The sequence below is a fragment of the Candoia aspera genome, chromosome 7 (assembly GCF_035149785.1).
Source record: "Candoia aspera isolate rCanAsp1 chromosome 7, rCanAsp1.hap2, whole genome shotgun sequence".
Lineage (NCBI taxonomy): Eukaryota > Metazoa > Chordata > Lepidosauria > Squamata > Boidae > Candoia > Candoia aspera.
This window is the reverse complement of record NC_086159.1, coordinates 8,559,364-8,579,797: the sequence shown is the minus strand read 5'-3', so window position 1 is coordinate 8,579,797 and position 20,434 is coordinate 8,559,364. Positions and strand designations below refer to the sequence as shown.

At 46.4% G+C, this 20,434-nt stretch overlaps 2 protein-coding genes across 5 annotated transcripts in view; one reads left to right on the top strand and one right to left on the bottom strand.

Moving 5' to 3' along the window:
• Positions 1 to 231: 231 nt before the first annotated feature.
• The window catches only part of KLHDC10 (kelch domain containing 10), a 40,414-nt gene continuing 20,211 nt past the window's right edge, over positions 232 to 20,434 (top strand). For 2 of the 4 annotated variants that reach the window (XM_063308953.1, XM_063308954.1), the window contains exons 1-8: positions 232 to 442; positions 6,236 to 6,457; positions 7,547 to 7,701; positions 9,172 to 9,320; positions 10,279 to 10,363; positions 10,919 to 10,985; positions 11,942 to 11,989; positions 12,828 to 12,967. In XM_063308953.1, coding sequence (XP_063165023.1) covers positions 304 to 442; positions 6,236 to 6,457; positions 7,547 to 7,701; positions 9,172 to 9,320; positions 10,279 to 10,363; positions 10,919 to 10,985; positions 11,942 to 11,989; positions 12,828 to 12,967 — 1,005 coding nt within the window. In that variant the 5' untranslated portion in view covers positions 232 to 303. Of the gene's footprint in view, positions 443 to 6,235; positions 6,458 to 7,546; positions 7,702 to 9,171; positions 9,321 to 10,278; positions 10,364 to 10,918; positions 10,986 to 11,941; positions 11,990 to 12,827; positions 12,968 to 14,505; positions 17,828 to 20,434 lie in introns of those variants that run through there. The other 2 variants (XM_063308952.1, XM_063308955.1) reach the window with 2 other exon arrangements.
• The window catches only part of LOC134501290 (uncharacterized), a 34,718-nt gene continuing 33,595 nt past the window's right edge, over positions 19,312 to 20,434 (bottom strand). Inside the window, exons 19-20 of the mRNA XM_063308951.1 lie at positions 20,310 to 20,418; positions 19,312 to 19,536 (exon numbers count right to left, since the gene is read on the bottom strand). Coding sequence (XP_063165021.1) covers positions 19,463 to 19,536; positions 20,310 to 20,418 — 183 coding nt within the window. The 3' untranslated portion in view covers positions 19,312 to 19,462. The remainder of the gene's footprint in view (positions 19,537 to 20,309; positions 20,419 to 20,434) is intronic.

Genomic DNA, 20,434 nt, shown 5'->3' with positions numbered 1-20,434 from the left:
GGGACGGGCGCGCCTCGAGAAGCGGAGGGAGGATTGGTAAGCCGCGTCTCCTGCCGGTCACGTGGTGCCGCCTGGGTGGTCAACGCAACGGCTCTCTATGGTAATTCGCCCTCCCCTTTCGCCTCGCCAGCGCGCCCTCAACAAGCGCGCCTCCGATTGGCTGGCGCGGGGCAGGGGTGAGGCTGATTGGCCGCGCGCGGGGGACTCCGCTCTCCCCCCAGTCGCGCTCCCTTGAGGCGGCTGAGGTGGGCTCCGCTGGGCGGCCGTTGGGGGACGCGGGGCCAGGCCGGGGCGGCGGCGAGCATGTCTGCGGCCGATGGAGAGGGCTGGGACGGCAACCGGCAGCGCGGAGGGGGCAGCGGCGACGGCCCGGCGGCCCAAGCCCCGCCCGGGGGGCTGCTCAACCGCTTCGTCCGTCTCCCGCCCGGCCCCGGACGCGGCGGTGAGTGAGAGGGAGGCCCTGGCCGGGGGGCCCTTCCTTGCTCGCTTGCCTCTCGGCTTTCTAGGCCCGCTCCCCCTCGCCACGACGCCCCTGCGAGGTAGGCTGGGCCGGGCGACACCGGCCCAAAGTCCCCCGGGGAGCGCCCGCGGCCTTGCTGGGGTTGGGGCCCGGCGCTCCCTCGCCCCCGGCCTTCTCCAGCGGGGCCCCGTGAGGGCTGCTCGTGCCTCGTGGGCCAGGAAAGTTGGGCGGGGAGGGGAGCTTCCTTGCTCCAGGCCACTTGACCTGTGAACGACGGTGCTTTGAGTAGGCGAGCGGATGAGCCTTTTAAAGATTTGGGGCAGGGCTGTGGCTGTTTTGTCACAGAAGGGAGCAGCCCCTGGGTGGTCTGGATTGTTCTCAGAAACCGAGCGGGCGGGTCAGCCGTGGTTATGGTTAGTTCCTGGATAGGGGACCACCAGGAAATCCCAGGGTGTAGATAACATCAGAGGTTGCAAGCACACCCAGAAGAAGGAGAGGAATCTCCACTTCCCTATTGTTGGATAGGCCCATGCAGTTACTGAGAGCTGAGCTCCACTTGAGGAAGATTGTGCTTTTTTGCTTCTTCCAGGGCTTGCTACGCATGTGAAAATAATAGGAAGTTAGGCTCTCCATTTTCAGCAGTTTTGGTCAGTGTTGGCCGCAAGAGATTTTAAAAGGGGCCCTAGGAGTGCATGTGGCCTAGCCCTGGTTTACTCTAGTCACCCAGTTTTCTCCGTTTGTTGAGGAGGAGGACTAAGAGATGATTTTGGCATCTCAATCATTCAGGGTGCTGTGCAAGCTCAATCACTGTCAGGCAGAAGCAGGTGGATAGAAGCTTTTGGGGATTTGGCTAGACCTTCAGGTACATTTTTGTCAAAGACATTGTGTTTTGCCTACTGTATTTTATTAAGCTAGTTTAAGAATAACTTATGCTTGCATTATTTATGATTCTCTTTCAAATCATTACTGTGTGTTTTGCTCTTGTTCAAACCCAGATACTAGGGTTGTCCTAACAGAAGCAGTTATCCCACTTGATACCAAAAAGGCTATGAATAATAGAATGTTGATTAAGTCTCCAAAAGTCCATTGGAATGTGCAGGAGCCTGGCTTTTGGCAGTTCTGGAGGAAAGCTTGGATTCTCCAAGATGCTGCAAAGCAGACAAGTTCTTCTTTAGTGCACTTGTGTGCTCAAAGCGCTTTTTGGTGGTTGAAGTACTGTGCACAGCCCTAAATAAACCTTAAGTAATACAAAGTTCAGCTCTGCGGTTGCTATGAGGATCATACGTGGAAAAGTGACAGGGTGGCTTGAGGGTCAAGCGTGTTACAAACTATGATTATTTTACCTTGCTCTCCAGAACTTCATATATAGATTTGTATGTGCTCAGTTTATTCTCAGTGTTAAAGACCTTTTTTAATTAAGCTGCTCAACAGTGTTTGGGCAGGCCTATAAGGATATATAGAGGGAAAATTCTATGTAGGATTAGTGTTCTTTGCTTGGACTTACTTCTTTCCTTCTCATGTAAATTGGATAGGTCTGGGACTCATATTCACAGCTAGTGGAAAGTGAAGAAAAGGAAGCCTTGAAAAGTAAAGTCTCTCTGTATGCTGTGCATTTTTTTAGACTCGATGAAATTTTCATCTTATCTCAGACTTACTCCAGCCTTGTCCAGTTATATTATTTTCACTTCTGTCTTTTTTTGAGATAATCAAGTAGCTTTCCAAAGGCCTATTACTGATAGGCTGAATTGGGACTATTCATTTATATAGTTCACAGTTTTTGCCACTTTTAGGGATAAGTTTCAAGTAATTCATAGCTGGCAGGCTGAATGCTGTATTCTTGGACTTGTGGCACTCCTTTTCTTGTCATCCTAGTTCTTCTAGCCAGGTGTCAATTAAAAGCGTCCAGAGGTGCTTTCAGATGCAGCATTGCATGGGTAGGCAGCCCTACTTGTTTTAGTTTGGACAAAAGATCCTTTACATTTCTTTCTGATATGGGGCTATAATGCTAAGTCTTGAATGGCTAGACCTTACTGGTGTGTGGTACATGCGGAACTAGCCGCAGTGAGCAGATCAGTCAAATTTCATAAATAATATTTTAATTTGCAATGAGTGAGGACTTTTCACCTCAGGGTAACATTTGGAGAACATGATATCCAAGTAGTTTGTTTGTTTGTTTATGAAATTTCTCTGCTGCCCATCTCATACACAATGACTCTGAGTGGTTTACAGATAATAAAATAACAGTCAGTAAAAACAGTACAATATAAAATCCATACAATATAAATATACATAAATACCAATAAAAATATAAAAATACCAGATATAAAATGTAAAATTCAGATTGGCAATAGGATCTTATGCTTGGCACGATCACGGTGCCAGCCACCCCCAAGAACGGCTATCCCCCCTCCCATCCCAAGCAAGGTGGTATAGCCATGTTTTCACCCCCTTCCAGAAGGTCAGGAGAGAGGGGGCCAGCCTCACCTCTGGGGGTAAGTTATTCCAAAGGGCAGGTGTCACGGCAGAGAAGGCCCTCCTCCTGGACCTGTCAGTCGGCAGTCCCTCATGGAAAGGGTCCGTGACATGTCCTCTCTGCCTGACCAGGTGGGACGGGTTGATGTGATGGGGGTGAGGCGGTTCCTCAGGTAGCCTGGCCCCATGCCATGTAGGGCTTTAAAGATGATAACCAACACCTTGAATTGGACCTGGAAGCAAACTGGTACCCAATGCAGCTTGCACAGCAATGGTGTTATATGTGCCCTCCTTGGGGCTCACGTGGCTGCATTCTGGACAGGCTGCAGCTTCCAGATACTCTTCAAGGGTAGCCCTATGTAGAGTACATTATGGTATTCTGTGCGGGAGGTGACCAGGGCATGAGTGACCATTTGGAGGGACTCCCGATCCAGGAAGGGGCGGAGCTGGTGCACAACATGAAGTTGTGCAAAGGCTCCCCTGGCCATGGCTGCCACCTGCTCCTCGAGCAGGAGCCGAGTCCAGGAGAACCCCCAGATTGCGCACCGGGTCCATTTGGGGTAGTGCCACCCCATCCAGAACCAAAGATGGTAAATTCCTGGATACTCAGGAGCCCCTGACCCACAGCCACTCTGTCTTGCCAGGGTTCAGCTGAAGCCTGTTGTTCCCCATCCAGACCCCCACAGCCTCCAGGCACTGAGAGAGGGTGGCCACAGCCTCACTCACTCGAGGATGGAGTCACCCCGTGGGAACACCCCGCGGCAACCTCACCCCGTGGCAACAGATGATCTTGCCCAGCAGTTTCATGTAGTTGTTGAAAAGGAGCGGAGAGAGCACCAAACCCTGCAGCCCCCCACAGAGGAGGGGCCGAGGGTCGGATCTCTCGCTCCCTATCACCACCGATTGGGGCCTGCCCTGGAGGAAGGAGGTGAACCAGCGCAGAACCACGCCGCCCACCCCCAACTCCCTGAGCCGCCCCAAAAGGTTACCATGGTCGATGGTATCGGAAGCTGCTGAGGGGTCAAGAAGAGCAAGGATAGATGCCCTGCCACCATCCCGCTCCTGCCAGAGATCATCCATAAGAACGAGCAATGCCATTTCCGTTCCATATCCAAGCCTGAATCCCGACTGAAAAGGGTTCAGATAATCCGTTTCATCCAGGACCCTCTGGAGCTGCAATGTTCACGTACTTCTCCTGTTCTTGATCCAAAATGTATAACACAATTATATAAACATGTCCTGTTCTTGCCCCATTTTTAGAGCTGAGAGAAAGTGACTGGTGCAAAGTCACTGAGCTGGTTTCATGCCTAAGGCAGGACTAGAAACTCACCGTCTCCCGGTTTTTAAGCTGGTGCCTTTAATCACTACACCAAATTAGCTTTTTTTTTTGTGCATGTTCAGGATGAGACAAAGACAGAAATGTTCTGGAGAATGTTCTTTTCTACTGCTGGACCATGCTGATCTGGCTTTCCTGGAGCAATAGATTTTGCACATAGGGAGTCCATGCTAATGCATAGGACTTGTCCCTAAGCAAATACTGCAGTTTTAGTTGTTGTTGTTTCTTTCTGGGCATATTTTATTTAATGTTTTATCATAGGTCAAAAAAGATGCCCTAATTGGCTTAGAGATAAGCTTATGGTCAAGTGCAAGAAGGAAAAAGAAATCAGAAAAGGAAAATAAGTGGCAAAAGGAGAATTTTTCAGTCTTTAGGCTTAATGAAATACCAGCTTTCAGGCAACCTCTGAAGTACTGCAGGGGCAGAACTAAACCAGATCTCCTAAATTGGGAAGCCCAGAATGTGGGTATTGCCTTGGTGAATGTTTTCTTCATCATCTCAAGTTGACTTTTGGTGGCAGAATGTGGAGAAGATCTACCCTAAGGACTGAAGGTACTTTTGTGATGGAGGATTCACATTTTTAAGTATTAATCATTTGGATTTGAAATTCTGAAAATGTTGCCTAGTCTGGCAATGAAACGTCTGCAAGAAAACCACAAGGCTCAGAGAGCACCAAGGACTCCACAATTAATCCATTTACTTGGCAGTAAATTTGCCTGGCAGTAAATTCCCCTGTAGTTAATGGGCTTATTTCTGAATGTGCATGCAAATATATCATGGGTCATATGTCCAAATTATCTGTATTTGCAATCGTTCTGCCAAATGATCCATATTGACTTGCCAAGTGTGGCAAGTCAAAACACTCTCATGCTGGCTGGGGAATTCTGGGATTCTCAGCTTTCTCTTTGGCAAAAAGCCTCAAGCAAGACGCAAGCCATATTCTAAAAGACTTCAGTGACCAGAGGTTGCCACTATACAATGAAACCTAGGTTCAGAGGACCCTCACTCAGAGAAGAAATTCCCATTCATTTGCTGGTCCACACATCTGAAAGCGGCCAAGGTTGAGAAACGCTGGTCTAAAGGCTTGTATTGTGCTGTGTAAACGTGATGTGTGTGTTTGTTTTTCTTTTCTAGCAACTATTTTTTTTAAATCAATGTTTTCTTGTATGGCAATGCATTGGGAATTAGTAAGTCAGAAATATTAATCATTAAAAAAATGCTATGAAGTGAAGCAAAGTCCAAAAGAAGGCTTGGATTTTTTGATTACGCTATGATCTTGCATAGACTGTGCATCTTAAACACCTCCAGTGGTTTCTTGCATCAGCTCATCTTTTATTTTTAAATTCTCTTTTTTATTTCGGTTGCTTGTTTCACTTAAAGCATTTATATTTATAACTGCTGGCAAAAGAATTGCATTTCATGATAGTCACTGTAATTCCATAAATGAGGGGAAATGGGTATATCTGGATAGGCAGGTGTGAAGTCAAGTACAAGGGAAAATTTGATTTAATTGACTGATTGGGGGGAGGGATGTCCTTTAATTAATATTAGTATAAGTAATAATACTGTATATTCATTATTTATTTACCTGTTGAATCATAAAGTGTGTCATCCACAGCAATATCATTATGCAAATTAATGAAATGGTGCAAATGAATGGGAATTTCTTCTCTGAGTGAGGGTCCTCTGAACCTAGGTTTCATTGTATAGTGGCAACCTCTGGTCACTGAAGTCTTTTAGAATATGGCTTGCGTCTTGCTTGAGGCTTTTTGCCAAAGAGAAAGCTGAGAATCCTGGGAATGGGTCCAGGTGTGTTGGAACGGATGCTGCAGGACTTTGTTGCAGGATGCTGAGATTTTATCCATTGTGATGTTTGCCCCACAGCCTTAGCACTTCCTTTGCTGCATCACCCACCTTTGCCAAATCACCTCTTCTCTAAATTACAAAAGGGCTTTATTCTGCTTTAGGCCACAGAGTCCCACCAGCCAGAAGTGGCCACCGCTGTGTGGCAGACAATGCCAACCTGTATGTGTTTGGAGGATACAATCCTGACTATGATGAATCTGGAGGGCCAGAGAACGAAGATTACCCGCTGTTCAGGGAGCTCTGGCGATACAACTTTGCTACTGGCGCCTGGCATCAAATGGGCACCGAGGGTTACATGCCTCGAGAGTTGGCATCCATGTCGCGTAAGTGCAAGTGGAAGAATTGCTTCAATAGTTCAAAATTGATCTTGCCATCTGTTCTTGCTTTTATTCCCTTTCTTATCCTTTTGTTTTTTAATAATTTTATCATAGTGTGCTCTCCCATTTTGTTTGGCTTTATTGTACACTGCCCACAGTCAATTTGGTGTCGGGTGGTGCCTATATTGAATAAATTAAATTAAGCATAGAACTCAGCACATTTCTGTATGCAAAAACTATATTAGAATAAGATTAGATTGAGAATGATACTGTTATGTCAGGCTTATGGTTGCAACTCCTGTATGTTTGATTACTTTCCTTTAGATTTGAAACCAAAAAAGCATGTGCATTTTGGATTCTACCTCTTATTTAGAACTGTTATGGAGGGAAATAAAATAATGGCTGCTCGAATTATATTACACCATATACCTTCTTTTTGGGACCCCCCCACTCCGCTGCATTTTGCTTGAATCCAATGGACCTCTGAAGCACTATTTAAAGGGCAGTGAACTCTCCATGAAATCCTGATCTGCAGGAGAGAGTGGGTGTGTTTGGTTGTGGTTCAATGCCATGGGTTTTCATTAAAAGAAATCAGCATAAATGCTTTGTATAACTCAGTGACTTATATCAGGTGGCGGTTCCTAGCTGACCTTATTTGGGCTTGGAAGGTAAGAGATTTGGATGGGAGGCCATCAGGAAATCTGAGGGCTGTAAGCTAAATTGGGACCCGCCAAAAATCCCAGATGAAGACAGTGGCTACCTAGTTCTGTTTTGCTGCCAAGAAAACTGCATGGATGCATTCTTACAGTTAGCAGGAGCTGAGAGCTTGACTCAAGGAACTTTATTTTTAACTGATGGTGGGTGAGATTACATGTGTTCGTAGTTTTTTTTAATGTTTTGATGTCCATTTGCATACCGTATTTGCTTTTTTTTTGTTGCACATGACAATAATACCACTCAAGGGTTCCTTTTCTGTTCCTTTATGGATTATCCCTCGTGCGCAGCCATGAAATGTATTTGCAGTAGATCCACCTCCTCCTTGCTGCTCTTGTTCACAAAACCCGTTCTGTGTTTTCTTTTGCTTTTTCTCATCAGTCGTGTTGCATGGAAATAACCTCTTGGTCTTTGGTGGAACTGGAATCCCGTTTGGGGAGAGCAACGGGAACGATGTGCATGTCTGCAACGTGAAGTACAAGCGCTGGGCCCTGTTTAATTGCCGAGGGAAGAAGCCGAACCGCATCTACGGGCAGGTACAACTTTTCCCCGGGCTGGCGGCATTTCTTAGGCTTGCTTAGGAAACCTGTCGAACATCCAGGGGACGGTCCTGCTTTGCTGGCATTTTTAATTTGGGTTGCATGCAGCCCCCCAGTTCTGAAAGCAGAACGAATAACAGTGCTCAGGTCCCTCAGCCAAAAAGGGAACTGGAACAAGAGTCGGGTATCACACCAGCCTTGAAATTCAAAGAGCCCCGTTTGAGCCACAGCTCATAAGGATACAGAAGTGTTCAGAGTAAAAAAAAATAAAGAAGATGTTTTAGATAGGCCCAGAGTGGTATTGCAATATTCCAAAATGTGCCGTGGCTTTTTTTTTCTTTGCCACTTACGTTAAATGGCGATGCTTTTAGTTTGTTGTGAATAGTTTGCCGGGGACTCTTTCCAATCCAACAGCTGTTCCTGCTGCACTGCTGCTGTTTTGCGCAGATGATGTTGTCAGGACGCTTGTCTCTTAGAACTGGTAGGGGCAACGGCAGAAGCTTCTCTTCTTAGAACCTCTGAAGATGGTAAATTTCGCTCTTTGCTTGGAACCCTTGGTCCATGCTCTGTAGCGATAAGGTGTTCCTTATCCCGTAGCATTGATGTCTGAAATACCCTTCCCTCTTGAGAGATTCTGAAGCTGTGATCCTAGATATATTTCCTAAGGAGCCAGTGCTGTCGCATGGTAAGATTTCATGTGAGTGGAAAAGTCAGCCCCCACAGACATAGTCTTAAATCATCCACTAATATACTAAGCCAGCTAAGAGTATAAAAATGAGTAAGTAAATTACATCAGCAAGTTGCCCTATGAGCCTGTCAAACAAAGTGAAATGATAAAGTGAATAAACCAAAGCAAGACGGAACAGAGAGAGAATTGCTGGCCCTCATTGCGCTGCACTGAGTCCATAAGGTCGTGTCTCTCTGTTGTTAGGATCTTAAAAACAGTCAGTTGCTCAGCGAAGCAAAGGAGGCAGTAATGTTGAATGTGCGTGCTTAGGTCCGCTGTGCCCGGGAAGCGTTTAAGAGAGTTGGATTAGGTGTGTTTTGGTGACTGGCTAGAAGAGAGTTCAAACAAGGATGTGATTTTTTGGGGGCACAGAGATAGCCAACTTATGGGGCAATCCCTGGCGCTGCTTTTGGCATTGATGTCTGATTTCTCTGCTCTTTTGTAATGTTTAAGATCAAAAGAAGGGTCGTTGCTGCATAATAGTTGAGCCTTATTAGCAGAGCAGGGACGGAGGGCATGAGCCGACTGCGGCCACGTTGAAATCAGGCAGGTCTGGGATTACAATTTGCTTGGAAAGCTGAGGAATTCATTACGAGTTTCCAAGTGTGTTAGGAGAGAGGAAAAACCTTTGCCTTCAGACCTCAAATTGTACTTCTGCTGTGTTCTTTTCGGCTAGAACAGAGATGACCACCCTCTCTCCAGTTTTTTGGGTGACCTTTTCTTCTTTTCTCTCCTGTCAGGCTATGGCCATTATTAACGGGTCCTTGTATGTATTTGGAGGAACAACTGGCTACATCTACAGCACAGACTTGCACAAACTGGACCTGAACACCAGGGAATGGACACAGCTCAAGCCAAACAACCTGCACTGCGACATGCCAGAGGAAAGGTCAGCTGGGCCAAAGTCCGTGAACTCTCTTGCGCTCAAAACCAGATGGAAGCTGATCCATCTTTCATACTTTGTCTGTACTGGTAGTCCTCGCTTATCAATAGTAATTGGGACCGGGAACTGCGTCACTAAGTGACGCGATCGTAAGGTGGGATGTCACGTGACCACACTGACTTACTATGGCAGTCTCAGTTGCCATCGTTAGGCGAATCCTGCGCAATCCCGAGGACCCGTTGTGAGTTCCCCTCATTCAGCGCCATTGTAATGTCAGATGGTCACTGAACGAGTGGGCGTTAAGCAAGGAGTACCTGTAGTAGTAGCGGTGGTGGTGGTGATGATGATATATGCATATGTTTCATAATAATACATTTTACTTAGTTACTTGTTTTTGTATCCACCTTTATTTGTGCAACCCGAGGCAGCGTACATAAAGCTCCTTCCTCCTATTTTCCCCACAGCTTTTGATAATGTTACAACCATTGGCTTCAAATATCAGGCTGAGACTTGTTAAGTCTGGCTTAATGACATGTGAATCTGACTGGTTGATGGCTTGCTGGATCATGTGAATCAGTTATTATAGTTCAGTGTTTCTCAACCATGGCAACTTCAAGAAGTCTGGACCTCAACTCCCAGAATTCTGGGAGTTGAAGTCCACACATCTTGAAGTTGCCAAGGTTGAGAAACACCGTTATAGTTTATTCAACAGGCACGATGGGGGATTTAGTAAGCTTCCCCTTGCCTCTTTCCCCACCTGTAACACTTAACTATAGGGCTTTTTTCACCCAGCCCATTCTGTCCCTTGTAGAGGCAAACCGTTTCTGCAGATAGGCGGGTTTGAGAAGCTGAAGAAACAGCAAGGCAGCCCTTCTTTAAAAAAACCTCACAGCACTGCTGAAATTAGTTACATGTTTAAAAAACATGAGTATAGTTATAAATATCTCTGGCTCTGTCCTTTCAGATACAGACATGAAATTGCACACGATGGGCAGAGGATTTACATTTTGGGAGGTGGGACGTCTTGGACAGCCTATTCCTTGGACAAGGTAAGGCGTTCACTGGCAAAGGCCTTTTAGCAGCTTGATCTTTAGCTGGTGAAGAGAGGGTGGCAGGAGCCCTATAGAAAGAAGGGCTGAGTTGCATAGTTGAGTAAGTGTAAGGTTGAGGGAGTGATTCAGTGAATACAACTTACTGGGTTTGAGGCAACTGCTACCTGTGTTGGGGTTGGGACTCCCAGAATTCCCTATCAGCATAATGTTGGGAATCATGGGAACTCTGAAGGGCGCTTGGTTTCAGTCACACCTCCTCTTGAGGGAATAGCATAAGTTGGTTGCTTCTGAAACCAACTAAGGGGCAAAATGTTCTTTCTTCTCTGCCCCTGGTTAGAAAAGTGGTATGTGAACCTAATGCAGTCACAAAGAGAGTTAATGGGAGACCCAGGCTTGGTGGTTTAGACAAACAGGTGAGAAAGGACATCTGATGTCTTTGACATCTGTCAAGGAAAAGGCAGCTTGTCCTGAGGGAATGCCCAGCCTTCACAATGGCTTTATGGTCTTGTTTGCTCTTCGATTGTAACTGGGTGTGTTTACCTGTTGCTTAAGATTCATGCCTACAATCTTGAAACTAACACTTGGGAAGAAATCGCAACAAAGCCTCATAAGAAGAAAGGTAGGCATTTATTAAACTGTATTTGTTGGTAGGGACGAAAGGGTGTTTTGAAGCCAAAAAGAGAATGTGTGTGTGTTAATGACTTGTAAGTGCAGGAAGAAAAATCATGATCCAGAGGCATCATTCACAACCGTTGACTCTTCTAATTTAATTTTCTAATCCCCGTTTATTTGTGTAGCTATCAGGAATTGAGCCTGAACTGATGAATGCTTTTCCTGTACCGTAGGGCAGTGTTTCTCAGCCTTGACAACCTTGGCATTGCTGGCCGGGGAATTCTGAGAGTTGAAGTCTACACCTCTTAAAGTTGCTGAGGTTGAGAAACACTGCCATAGAGTTACTGGAACCGTTGCACAAACGCACTTAAAATGACATATACAAAAAAGCTGGATATAGGTTAACTCTTCTAGGCTAATATTTCTCTAATGCTAGTTTAAGTGTTGTTATTTTAAAAAATGTAGATTTAGTTTCCTGGTGAAAATTTGACTTGTCAGAGATTTTTTTCAATTATTTATTCAGAACTCAAAATGAATTATTTCAGTTACTTTGTTTTTTAATAAATTTGATACTTAGAATCTTACATTTTCTTGAATAATATCCACTGCGCATACTTTATTTAGGTTAGCTATTGATTCAGAGTAATTTCTGCGTACATTTCAAGCTGATACTGATTGTGTCCCATATTTTATTGTCTTGCTGTCCTATATCAATTACGCTTTTTAGATACCCATATAGGACTTTTTAAAATCATGCTTTAGAAAAATGGAAAATTTAATTTCATGGTGCTTTACTTTTTTACTTGTAAAGATGGAAAGGGCAGTTGATGTTGTAGAGTTCTGCAAACCCTTAAGAATCACAAGCACTGTGGATATTCTTTTGGGGGGCTAATCACTAATGACAGAAGCACCTTATTCCATAATAAGTAACCAGTAGCTCACATTCAAGCTTTTGACCCACAGATTACCCTGCAGCCCGAAGATGTCATAGTTGTGTACAGATAAAAAATGGTAAGAAACAGCTAACTTTGGGGCATGTACAGCAACAGAATTTCCTGTTTTGGATGGGTGGAAGTAAGGAGTAAGGAGTAAATTGTGTATTTAAAAGACAAACAGCACAAAATCTGGGTAAGAGTATATTAAAAAAAATATTTTTAATAAAACCCAACGATACTGCATAGTATTTGCTGTCATGTTCTCATAATTGCTAGACAGAATTTGGCCACATTATGGCCCTAGACCCTGCTAGCTCTCTGCCTGGCAGTTCTTTTATGAGGGGTCTAATTAATATGGCTTGTAAGTCTCTATAAAAATTACAGTGCATCAGCCCATCTCTACATGGGACAAGCATCCTTAAACCTTGGCATTTTTAGAACTGCCAGGGTGGAAGGGGAGTCGGTCTTGGAAAAATTGGGATGATAGTTGTGAGAAAGGGAAGGCTGTCTTTGGAATGAAATACAGGGGGAGGCATAGTGGAGGCTTTGAGCTTGAAAGACACAGTGGCAGAAATCCCTTCGCGTCCCACAACCAGCATTTATTGAATCTATTTGTGCTTTGAGAAAGAATACTGGTATTTTTATAACAACTTTCTGGAGTAAGCAAGGCTGGGAATTTGTAAGCTTCGTGGCTGAGTAGAAATTTGAATGTGGACCCCCTCTGGTTTTCCTCTAGCCACAACTCGCTGGATTAAGGGATACAAGTTGCAGATTAGGAATTGCAGCTCCCAGAGTGAGGGGAGGATGACATAGAAAAGGTGTCCGTGAAAGAAACCCTTTAGAAAACTGCCTCTTCTCATTCCAAAGTTGATCCATTGATGGGGAAAAAATCCTTCTGTCTCCTCTCAATCCAGATGTCTTTGTCTGCGGGGGATACAATGGAGAAGTGATACTAGGAGATATATGGAAACTGAACCTGCAGACATTTCAGTGGGTGAAGCTCCCCGCAGTGATGCCTGAGCCAGTTTATTTCCACTGTGCTGCTGTGACTCCGGTAAGAGGTGGTAAAATTCCTTTCCCCAGTGAGTCCGCTGCAGAGGGGGCTTTATTTGCATGTTTGTGGCCATCTTGACTTCGACACGCCCCCCACCCTCTGCAGATGCCCTGGAGCCCATCCCCACCCCCTGAGCTGCCATTTGCGCCAGAAGACATCCGAGCCTCCCTCCAAAAAGCCATGAACTAACTAACCTAACATCCATGGTTAGTAGAGTCTTAATAACTTGGGAATGCTGTAGACATCCTTATCCAGATTCCAGCAAACCGTTTGACGGAGTCGCCTATGACATTCTGATTAGCTGGCTGGTTAAGTATGGAGTGGGTGGTGTGGTTATTGGATTAACTGCTGACTTGAAAACCGTATTCCAGAAGTGTTCGTCAGTGGAGTGACTGGTCAAGTTGGGTAGCCCCACGTTCTGTCCTGAAAACTCTTCAGCATGTTTATCGATGACTTCAGTGAAGTGGTGGAGAAAACAGTTGCGGCCTTTGCCGATGACACAATGTTGGGTGGCGTAGCTGATACTCTAGAAGAGGGTTTCTTGAAGAATGACCCAAGTGTGGGTGAGGGTGAACAGGGCCCCCCAGTCCAGGAATGTGCAGTTGGTGCACCAACTGGATTTGTGCAGAGGCCCTCCTGGCCATGGCTGCCACCTGCGCAAGGCTACCCCACTCAGAACTAAAGTCCCTAGGAATAGGAGATCCATGAACCTCCAGGCCTGTTCCTTCACACCACCTAGGCCAGTGTTTCTCAACCTCAGCAGCTTTAAGACGGGAGTTGAAGTCCACCCACCTTAAAGCTGCCAAAGTTGAGAAACATGGACCCAGACCCTCACAGCCTCCAGACCTGGGCAGCAAAAAAATTGAATATTGAATAAGTAAAAATTTAAAAATCTGGGGCAGCCATTAGGTAAAGGTAAAGGTTTCCCTTGACGTAAAGTCCAGTCGTGTCCGACTCTAGGGGGCAGTGCTCATCTCCGTTTCTAAGCCTTGGAGCCGGCGTTGTCATAGACACTTCCGGGTCATGTGGCCAGCATGACGACTCGGAACGCCGTTACCTTCCCGCCGAAGCGGTACCTATTGATCTACTCACATTTGCATGTTTTCGAACTGCTAGGTTGGCAGGAGCTGGGACGAGCAACGGGAGCTCACCCCGCCGTGCGGTTTCGAACCGCCGACCTTCCGATCGGCAGCTCAGCGGTTTAACCCGCAGCGCCACCGCGTCCCTTTTGGGGCAGCCATTAACAAACAGTTAAAAGCCTGTCAAAGAGTTGTGGCTTTACAGATTTTCCAAAGTCAGAAAGAGTTTGAGTTCTGAGAGTCTGGAAATGGGCCACCCCAAGGTATTCCCCAGGCAATGAAAGTGGGGGGGGGGACTCCGCGGTCCTTCCTCCTCCCCCCTTCTCTGTCTGCTGCCAGAAGATGCCAGGCCGCGTGTTAGAAGCTGCCTTGCTGGGGAGAGATTGCTCTCGCTTCCCAGGGGCCTTGCGAGGCGCAGCTCTCCCAGCAGCATCCCTTGTTGTTTCTGATGCTCCGCAGGCCGGCTGCATGTACGTCCACGGAGGAGTGGTGGATATTCACCGAAACAGACGGACTGGCTCTCTCTTTAAGATGTGGCTGGTCGTGCCCAGCCTCCTGGAACTGTCTTGGGAGAAGCTTCTGGTTTTCTTCCCCCACTTAGCGAACCTCAGCCAATCGCAGCTTTTGCACCTTGGACTGACGCAGGGACTCATCGAGCGTTTGAAATGAACATCCTGCTCACCGATGCTAACTTTAAAAGCGGCCCCTCTCGCCCTTCCCTCTCGCTCATTCTCTTTTTTCTCTGTATTTATGATCCTGTGGAGGATGCTGCTAAGGAGGCAGAAGGCCCTGCTCTAAAGCCTTACTCTGCAAAGTACTTCAGATGCCTTTCCTGTTATTTTTTTTTTATTTTTAAATTTATTATACTCTGCTTTTTTAATTTATGGAGACCTATAAATACATCATGAACAAAAGCTGCTGTTGCTGAGATAATTTGTACTGGTTTTGCCACACGCTTGTAGTCGCGCAAGGCGAGGATCCGGCCGCTGCCTTCCCACTTCAGCCCTCCGCTTTTCCATTTTGTAAGATGGGCTCATCTGCATCGAACGTGCTCCCTCTGGAATCCAGCGAGGCTGAACGTGAGGGGATTAGAGAGACCCAGCACCATCTCGCTATTGGTTTGTGGTCCTTTTGCAGATGTTGCAGTGGGCAAAACCAGGGGCTGCCCCTTGTGACTGTCTAAAATAGGTCATTTGTTATCCTTTCCTACTGAAACACCCAGTGTGAGTTTTGTTTACGTGCTGCTGGCTGGCTTCAGCCCAGTTGCCTGACCTAGAAAGGTCATTGCTGAGTTGCCATTCCTATTTACATCAAACATTGGAAGAGTTATTAGAAAAAGAACCATGAAGATATACTATTTTTCCTTGTTGCAAGTGTGTTTGTGTGAGTAACGGGGGGAGAGGGGGATGCAAGTTCGGTGCTGCAGCTGTATTGGAAACTAATTTTTCTTCTGCTGTTCTTACCACTGGCCTTTTGAGTTCTTGCTTTCAGTCTTTTTTTTTTTTAATTGAAATCCTGTTCCAATTGGATGGGGATATTCTCTCAGAAAAGCTTTTCGTTAGCCAATTCTTCATTCCCAAGAAAGGCTGTGTTATAGCTGGTTTGTCTCTTGTGCATGAGCAAAATCCCCAATATTTTGCTGTGAACAGTATTTGCCTTTTTAGAATATGCTGGAAAAAGAAACCATGTCTGTGTCTTGTTCTGAATGTTTGTTGAAACCGATTCTGTAAAATGTTGCACCTGAATTGGCATCAAACCATAGCTTGAGAAACGAGGGTCCCAATTCTGTTTTTTTAACGTACTCGGAAGCCTGCTGATGGTCGTTGTTCTGTCGTCTCTGATTGGCATGCTGCAGCTGTTTCTGGAACCGGTCGGCATGGGGGGAAGGGGCACCCGGCACTCTCATGTGGAGCCTTGGTACGTGGTTTGACTCTGAACAGGGTCAAACACCGCACGGACCGCGATACAGCAAACCTGCCCCTTGCCCTCAATGCGAAGCCAGCTTTCGATCCTGACTTGTGACCCCGGTTTGTTGACAAGTCTAAACCGATTTGCCTGTTAGCAGAAAATTGTTTGCTCTAAAAATACGCAGGGGGAAGATGGAAAAGGCTGTCCTGCCTCGGTGTCCTCCATCCAGTCGTGGTGGAGAGAAGCCCGTAGGAATGTGCGTTGGCCTCGCGGAGGTTCTGTTTGGACGGCTGTCTCTTCCTTGCTGTCCTGGAAGAAACTTGGCGGGCCGGGGAGATCCTTGCAATTGGCATTGGCGTATCAGATTTATACAGCCATTGTTTTTGTCTTTGTTACCTCTTTCAAAAGCATAAAGAACTTTGTGGTTGTGAGAACTATCTTTTGTCTGTAAAACCCCTTTATTGCTGGAAGCAGTCCTCGAACCCCAAGACTGTAAAACGGTGTGTCTGTGTGTGCAGAGCTTGAAACAGACCCTATTTGGGAGCAGAAGAGGAAGTGAGGCTGCAGCCACATCTGGCTAAGATGCAAGGCTGGCTCTGCCTTTTATTTAAAAGAGGGAGGAACTGCCTTTTCCCCTCACAGGTTGGAAGCCCCTTTGGTGATTTTGACTTGTAAAAAAAAGGGGGGGGGTTTCGTTTTTTGCAGCTCTTCTTCCTTTCCGGGATGAATGATTAGAGCAAGCTCACCCTCCTTTTTTTTTCTAAAAGTGATGGGCACAAGCTAACTGAGCAACTTGTGAAACAGCGATTTTTTTTTCCAGCAGCCAGGGTTCCTTCCACTGACAAAATGCCAGAATTTTTTTTTTTTTTTAATGGCATGCGGTGGCACTTTAAAGATAAACACTTTTATTATAGCATAAACTGTTTGGGATTGTGTAATAAATTGGACTTTGTGGAAAAAACAAAGTCAACCAAAAGCAACCCAGCGTATCCTTCCTGCAACAGGAATTAAGGATGTAGATAAATTTCATTTCTGCAGTCCCAAACGGGCCAGCCCCATTTACGTTGTGCGGTCTGAGACAAAAGCTTAATTTCTGCTGATGTGCCTGTCTGGCTCACCTCTCAGCGACTTTGATTTAGGCCAGGAAGTCTGTGTGTTTGAACAGGCTGGAGCAGTTGGAAAGAGGCTGCAGCGCCTGATGGGATGGCCTCAGGCAGGGCTCCCTTTGAAGCAGCAAGAGCTGAAGCAGAGGCCCAGGCAGGCAGGCAGGCCGGCCAGGCTTTGTCAGAAGGTGGAGGGTTTTCTTCCCCGAGTGCTCTGGGGCCTTGCCACCACAGGGAATGACAACCAACGTTTGGGGGAGAGCTGCTTAATTTTGCATACAGCTGTTCTCAAGCTGTTTTTAGTTCGTTCTCCAGTAACTGAACAAGGAGGCTTGAAATAAGTTTTGTGTATTGCCCCTCCGATTCCAGTTCATCACCCTACCATCTCCCCATCATGCCATCCTTATTCCGACTGGCCCAAAGCCAACTCCTGGCCTGGGTGAATTAAGAGCTGCCAGCAACCGTACAGCCCGGGAACCGATTCAGAACATCGACTGCCCCTTGTCTCCCATTTAAATGTCATTTATGGTCTGTCTGCTTGGCACTTGACTGAATAGGCAAGTGACGCCTTTCTCTCCCCTTCTTTAAGCCCTTATCATTTGGGTTGGTTTTATGCTGAATCACGGACCAGCCATCCACTGTATTATTTTATTATAACTGTATAATTCACTGTTCTGCCTTATTGTGTGTTCTTTGAGTTCTGTGAATCCCTTACACTATTGTGAATTTATTTTCCATGAACACTTTTGAATAAATATCAATGATCTGCAGTCTGAACCCATGTTGGTTTCACAGAAGAACTGAATGCCCGCCCACCCTTTCTAGCTCTCGGTCCAGGATTCTGCACAAAGGCCTACTCCAAATGCATGAGAATGTGCCCTTACTGCAGACACAGCAAGAAAGTGGTTGGCTTTGAAATCAATAAATCTGCAACTTTGGAAATGTGGAAGAGGGAAAAGTCAAGGAATGGGTGCTATTGTCAAAACAGGCAAAAGCTTTGCAAAGCAGGTGATCTGGAAAATATTTGGCCCACCACCTTCAGGGTTAAACGTACAGGCAGGCACCCTCTGACACGATGCTCAATGAACTAATCATGGAGATGCCATTGCCTTCCCAGGAAAGAAATGCAGGCTAAAACAAACTTGGTAAAATGCAATTCCTGTGTCTCCACATCTCCATCTGTGTCAACTAGTTACTGTCACATCTAAAACTGAAATTGAATAAAACAGGTTAATAGAAGAATCATTTACAGCCACAATAATTTAGCTCGGCCTTCTCGTGCCGGGAACATGGGAACTATGACTCCCAAGGTTTCTGGTCTGATGGGAATTGTAGTCCTGGCCCTTGGGAAGACACTAGCTTGACAAAAGCTGAGCTGTCATGTTATCTGAGTACCATCAAAGCCTCATGTTAGATCCAGCAGGGTATAAAAGGAACAGGTTCTGCTCAGTCCACCTCTACCTTTGGACTTCATAAATCTGACTTGCTCTGTCAAATTTCTTGCTCCCCACGAGGCCTGTCACATCCTCGGCACCCAGAATCTCCAGCCAACGTAAGCTTGGCAGACTCCCAAACATGTATGCCATTGGCCCTAGTGACTTAGAAGGATGGGAAATGCAGTCTGCCACAGAGCTCCCCAACAAACTTGAGGGCTTCGCTTGGCTTTTCTTGTTAGGATGGAAGAGGCACTGTGGTCCTGGGCAGCGTATGGAGGATCTCTCCAATCCACAGATGATCCTTCAAGCACATCTGGTAAAGAGGAGCCAAAGAGCAATACACCTGTCGGGGTGGCCCATGGGAGTCCTTTTTTCTGCCTCTAACCAAAGCTGGTTCACAAGCCAAGAGGTGGGTGTGGGGGGGGGCAGGAGATGCCAATTCCACAGCTGCCTCTGAGGAGCCAATATTCTCCCCTGAAGCAAAATATATCTTCTCCAGCACACTGTAAAGAATATGTTCAAAACTGGCTTCTTTTATTTTGGGCTCAGTCTCAAGATAGTGGCCGCTCAACTGGAGCTGGAGCTGCACGGCCAAAGCGTGAGGTAGCTACGAGGAAGAGATGAAGCAGAGCACTTCCCTGGTCTGTCTTAAAAATCACCAGCATCCTTTTGTCCACAGGAGTCACCTGCAATGCAGCCTCTTCTGCCCCTAAATGTTCTTCATTGCTCATCAAAAGTTTGCCAACCTCTTCTGCAGCCCCCACCCCAATCTTTGTAGGGTTTTATGCTGTAGGACACCGAGAGGCTCATCAGCTGGAAGTGTCAGTGGCAGCCTTGGGATAGAAATGCAAAAGGAAGCTGAAGTCTGTCCTGAGCACCTCCCGATGAGACAGTCATTTCTTGAAGTGCTTGTGGGAAGCTCCTGCCTTTCCAAGGGGAAGAAATATGGAAGCCCAACGGCGTGATCACTCAGCAGCCAGCAGGAGAAGGAGCAAAATAATAAACAGCCAGGAGGATAAAATAGACCATCACCAGCACAGTACCTGGGCGGGAGACAGAAAGCAATGTGGGCAGTTAGAAGAAAGAACAGTCCCCCAGTTCGGTTGGGGGCAGGACTGCAGCCCCAGCAAACTCTAGATTGGCTCAATGTTGTCCACACAAGAGCAGGCAACCGGTTGTCTTCCTGACGCTGCTGGTCTCCAACTCATGGCACCCCTCCTCACCAACGAGGCTGGCAGGACGTGCTGGGAGTTGTTGACAGGAAGACCAGAGATGCAACCCCACAATTAATAAAGTAATTAAAACAATCAATTTTATAGTTTTTACATTTCATTCCTTCCTAGCCCTACAGTGTGCAGTGTCCTCTTTTCACAAAAAGCATTCATGCCCCTCAACTGCCTGTGTTTAACAAGGTGAGAGTTAGTATGGGGTGGTGGTGAAAGTGTTGGGCTGGCACCAAGGAGAGCCAGGTTCTAGTCCAGCATTTCTCAACCTTGGGACTGGCTGGGGAATTCTGGGAGTTGAAGTCCACACACCTTAAAGTTCCCAAGGCTGAGAAACACTTGACTAGTCCCGCCTCAGCCACAGAAAATGACTGGGTGACTTTAGATCAGTCGTTCTCAGTCCACGCTATCTTCAACTTTTACCACAGCTTTGTGCTATAATAAAGATCTTAGTTAAAAGATACGGCGGCCCCTGAAAAACCAAGAATCCCATCTCAGTGCATCGGAATACATCCACGTCACTTTCCTGGTGATTTTCCGAGCCAGGCTGCCCCAAGGAATCAACGTCTGCCCCTTTCTGGAAAAGTGCTTACCTTGGAAGTAGTCGCACTTGCCATCCATAAAGATGTAGTTCATGAGGACCACGCTGAACATGCTAGCGTAGACATGGAGGTCACTGAAGACCAGGATGAAGTCTGTTGGCTGCCGAAAAGAAAAG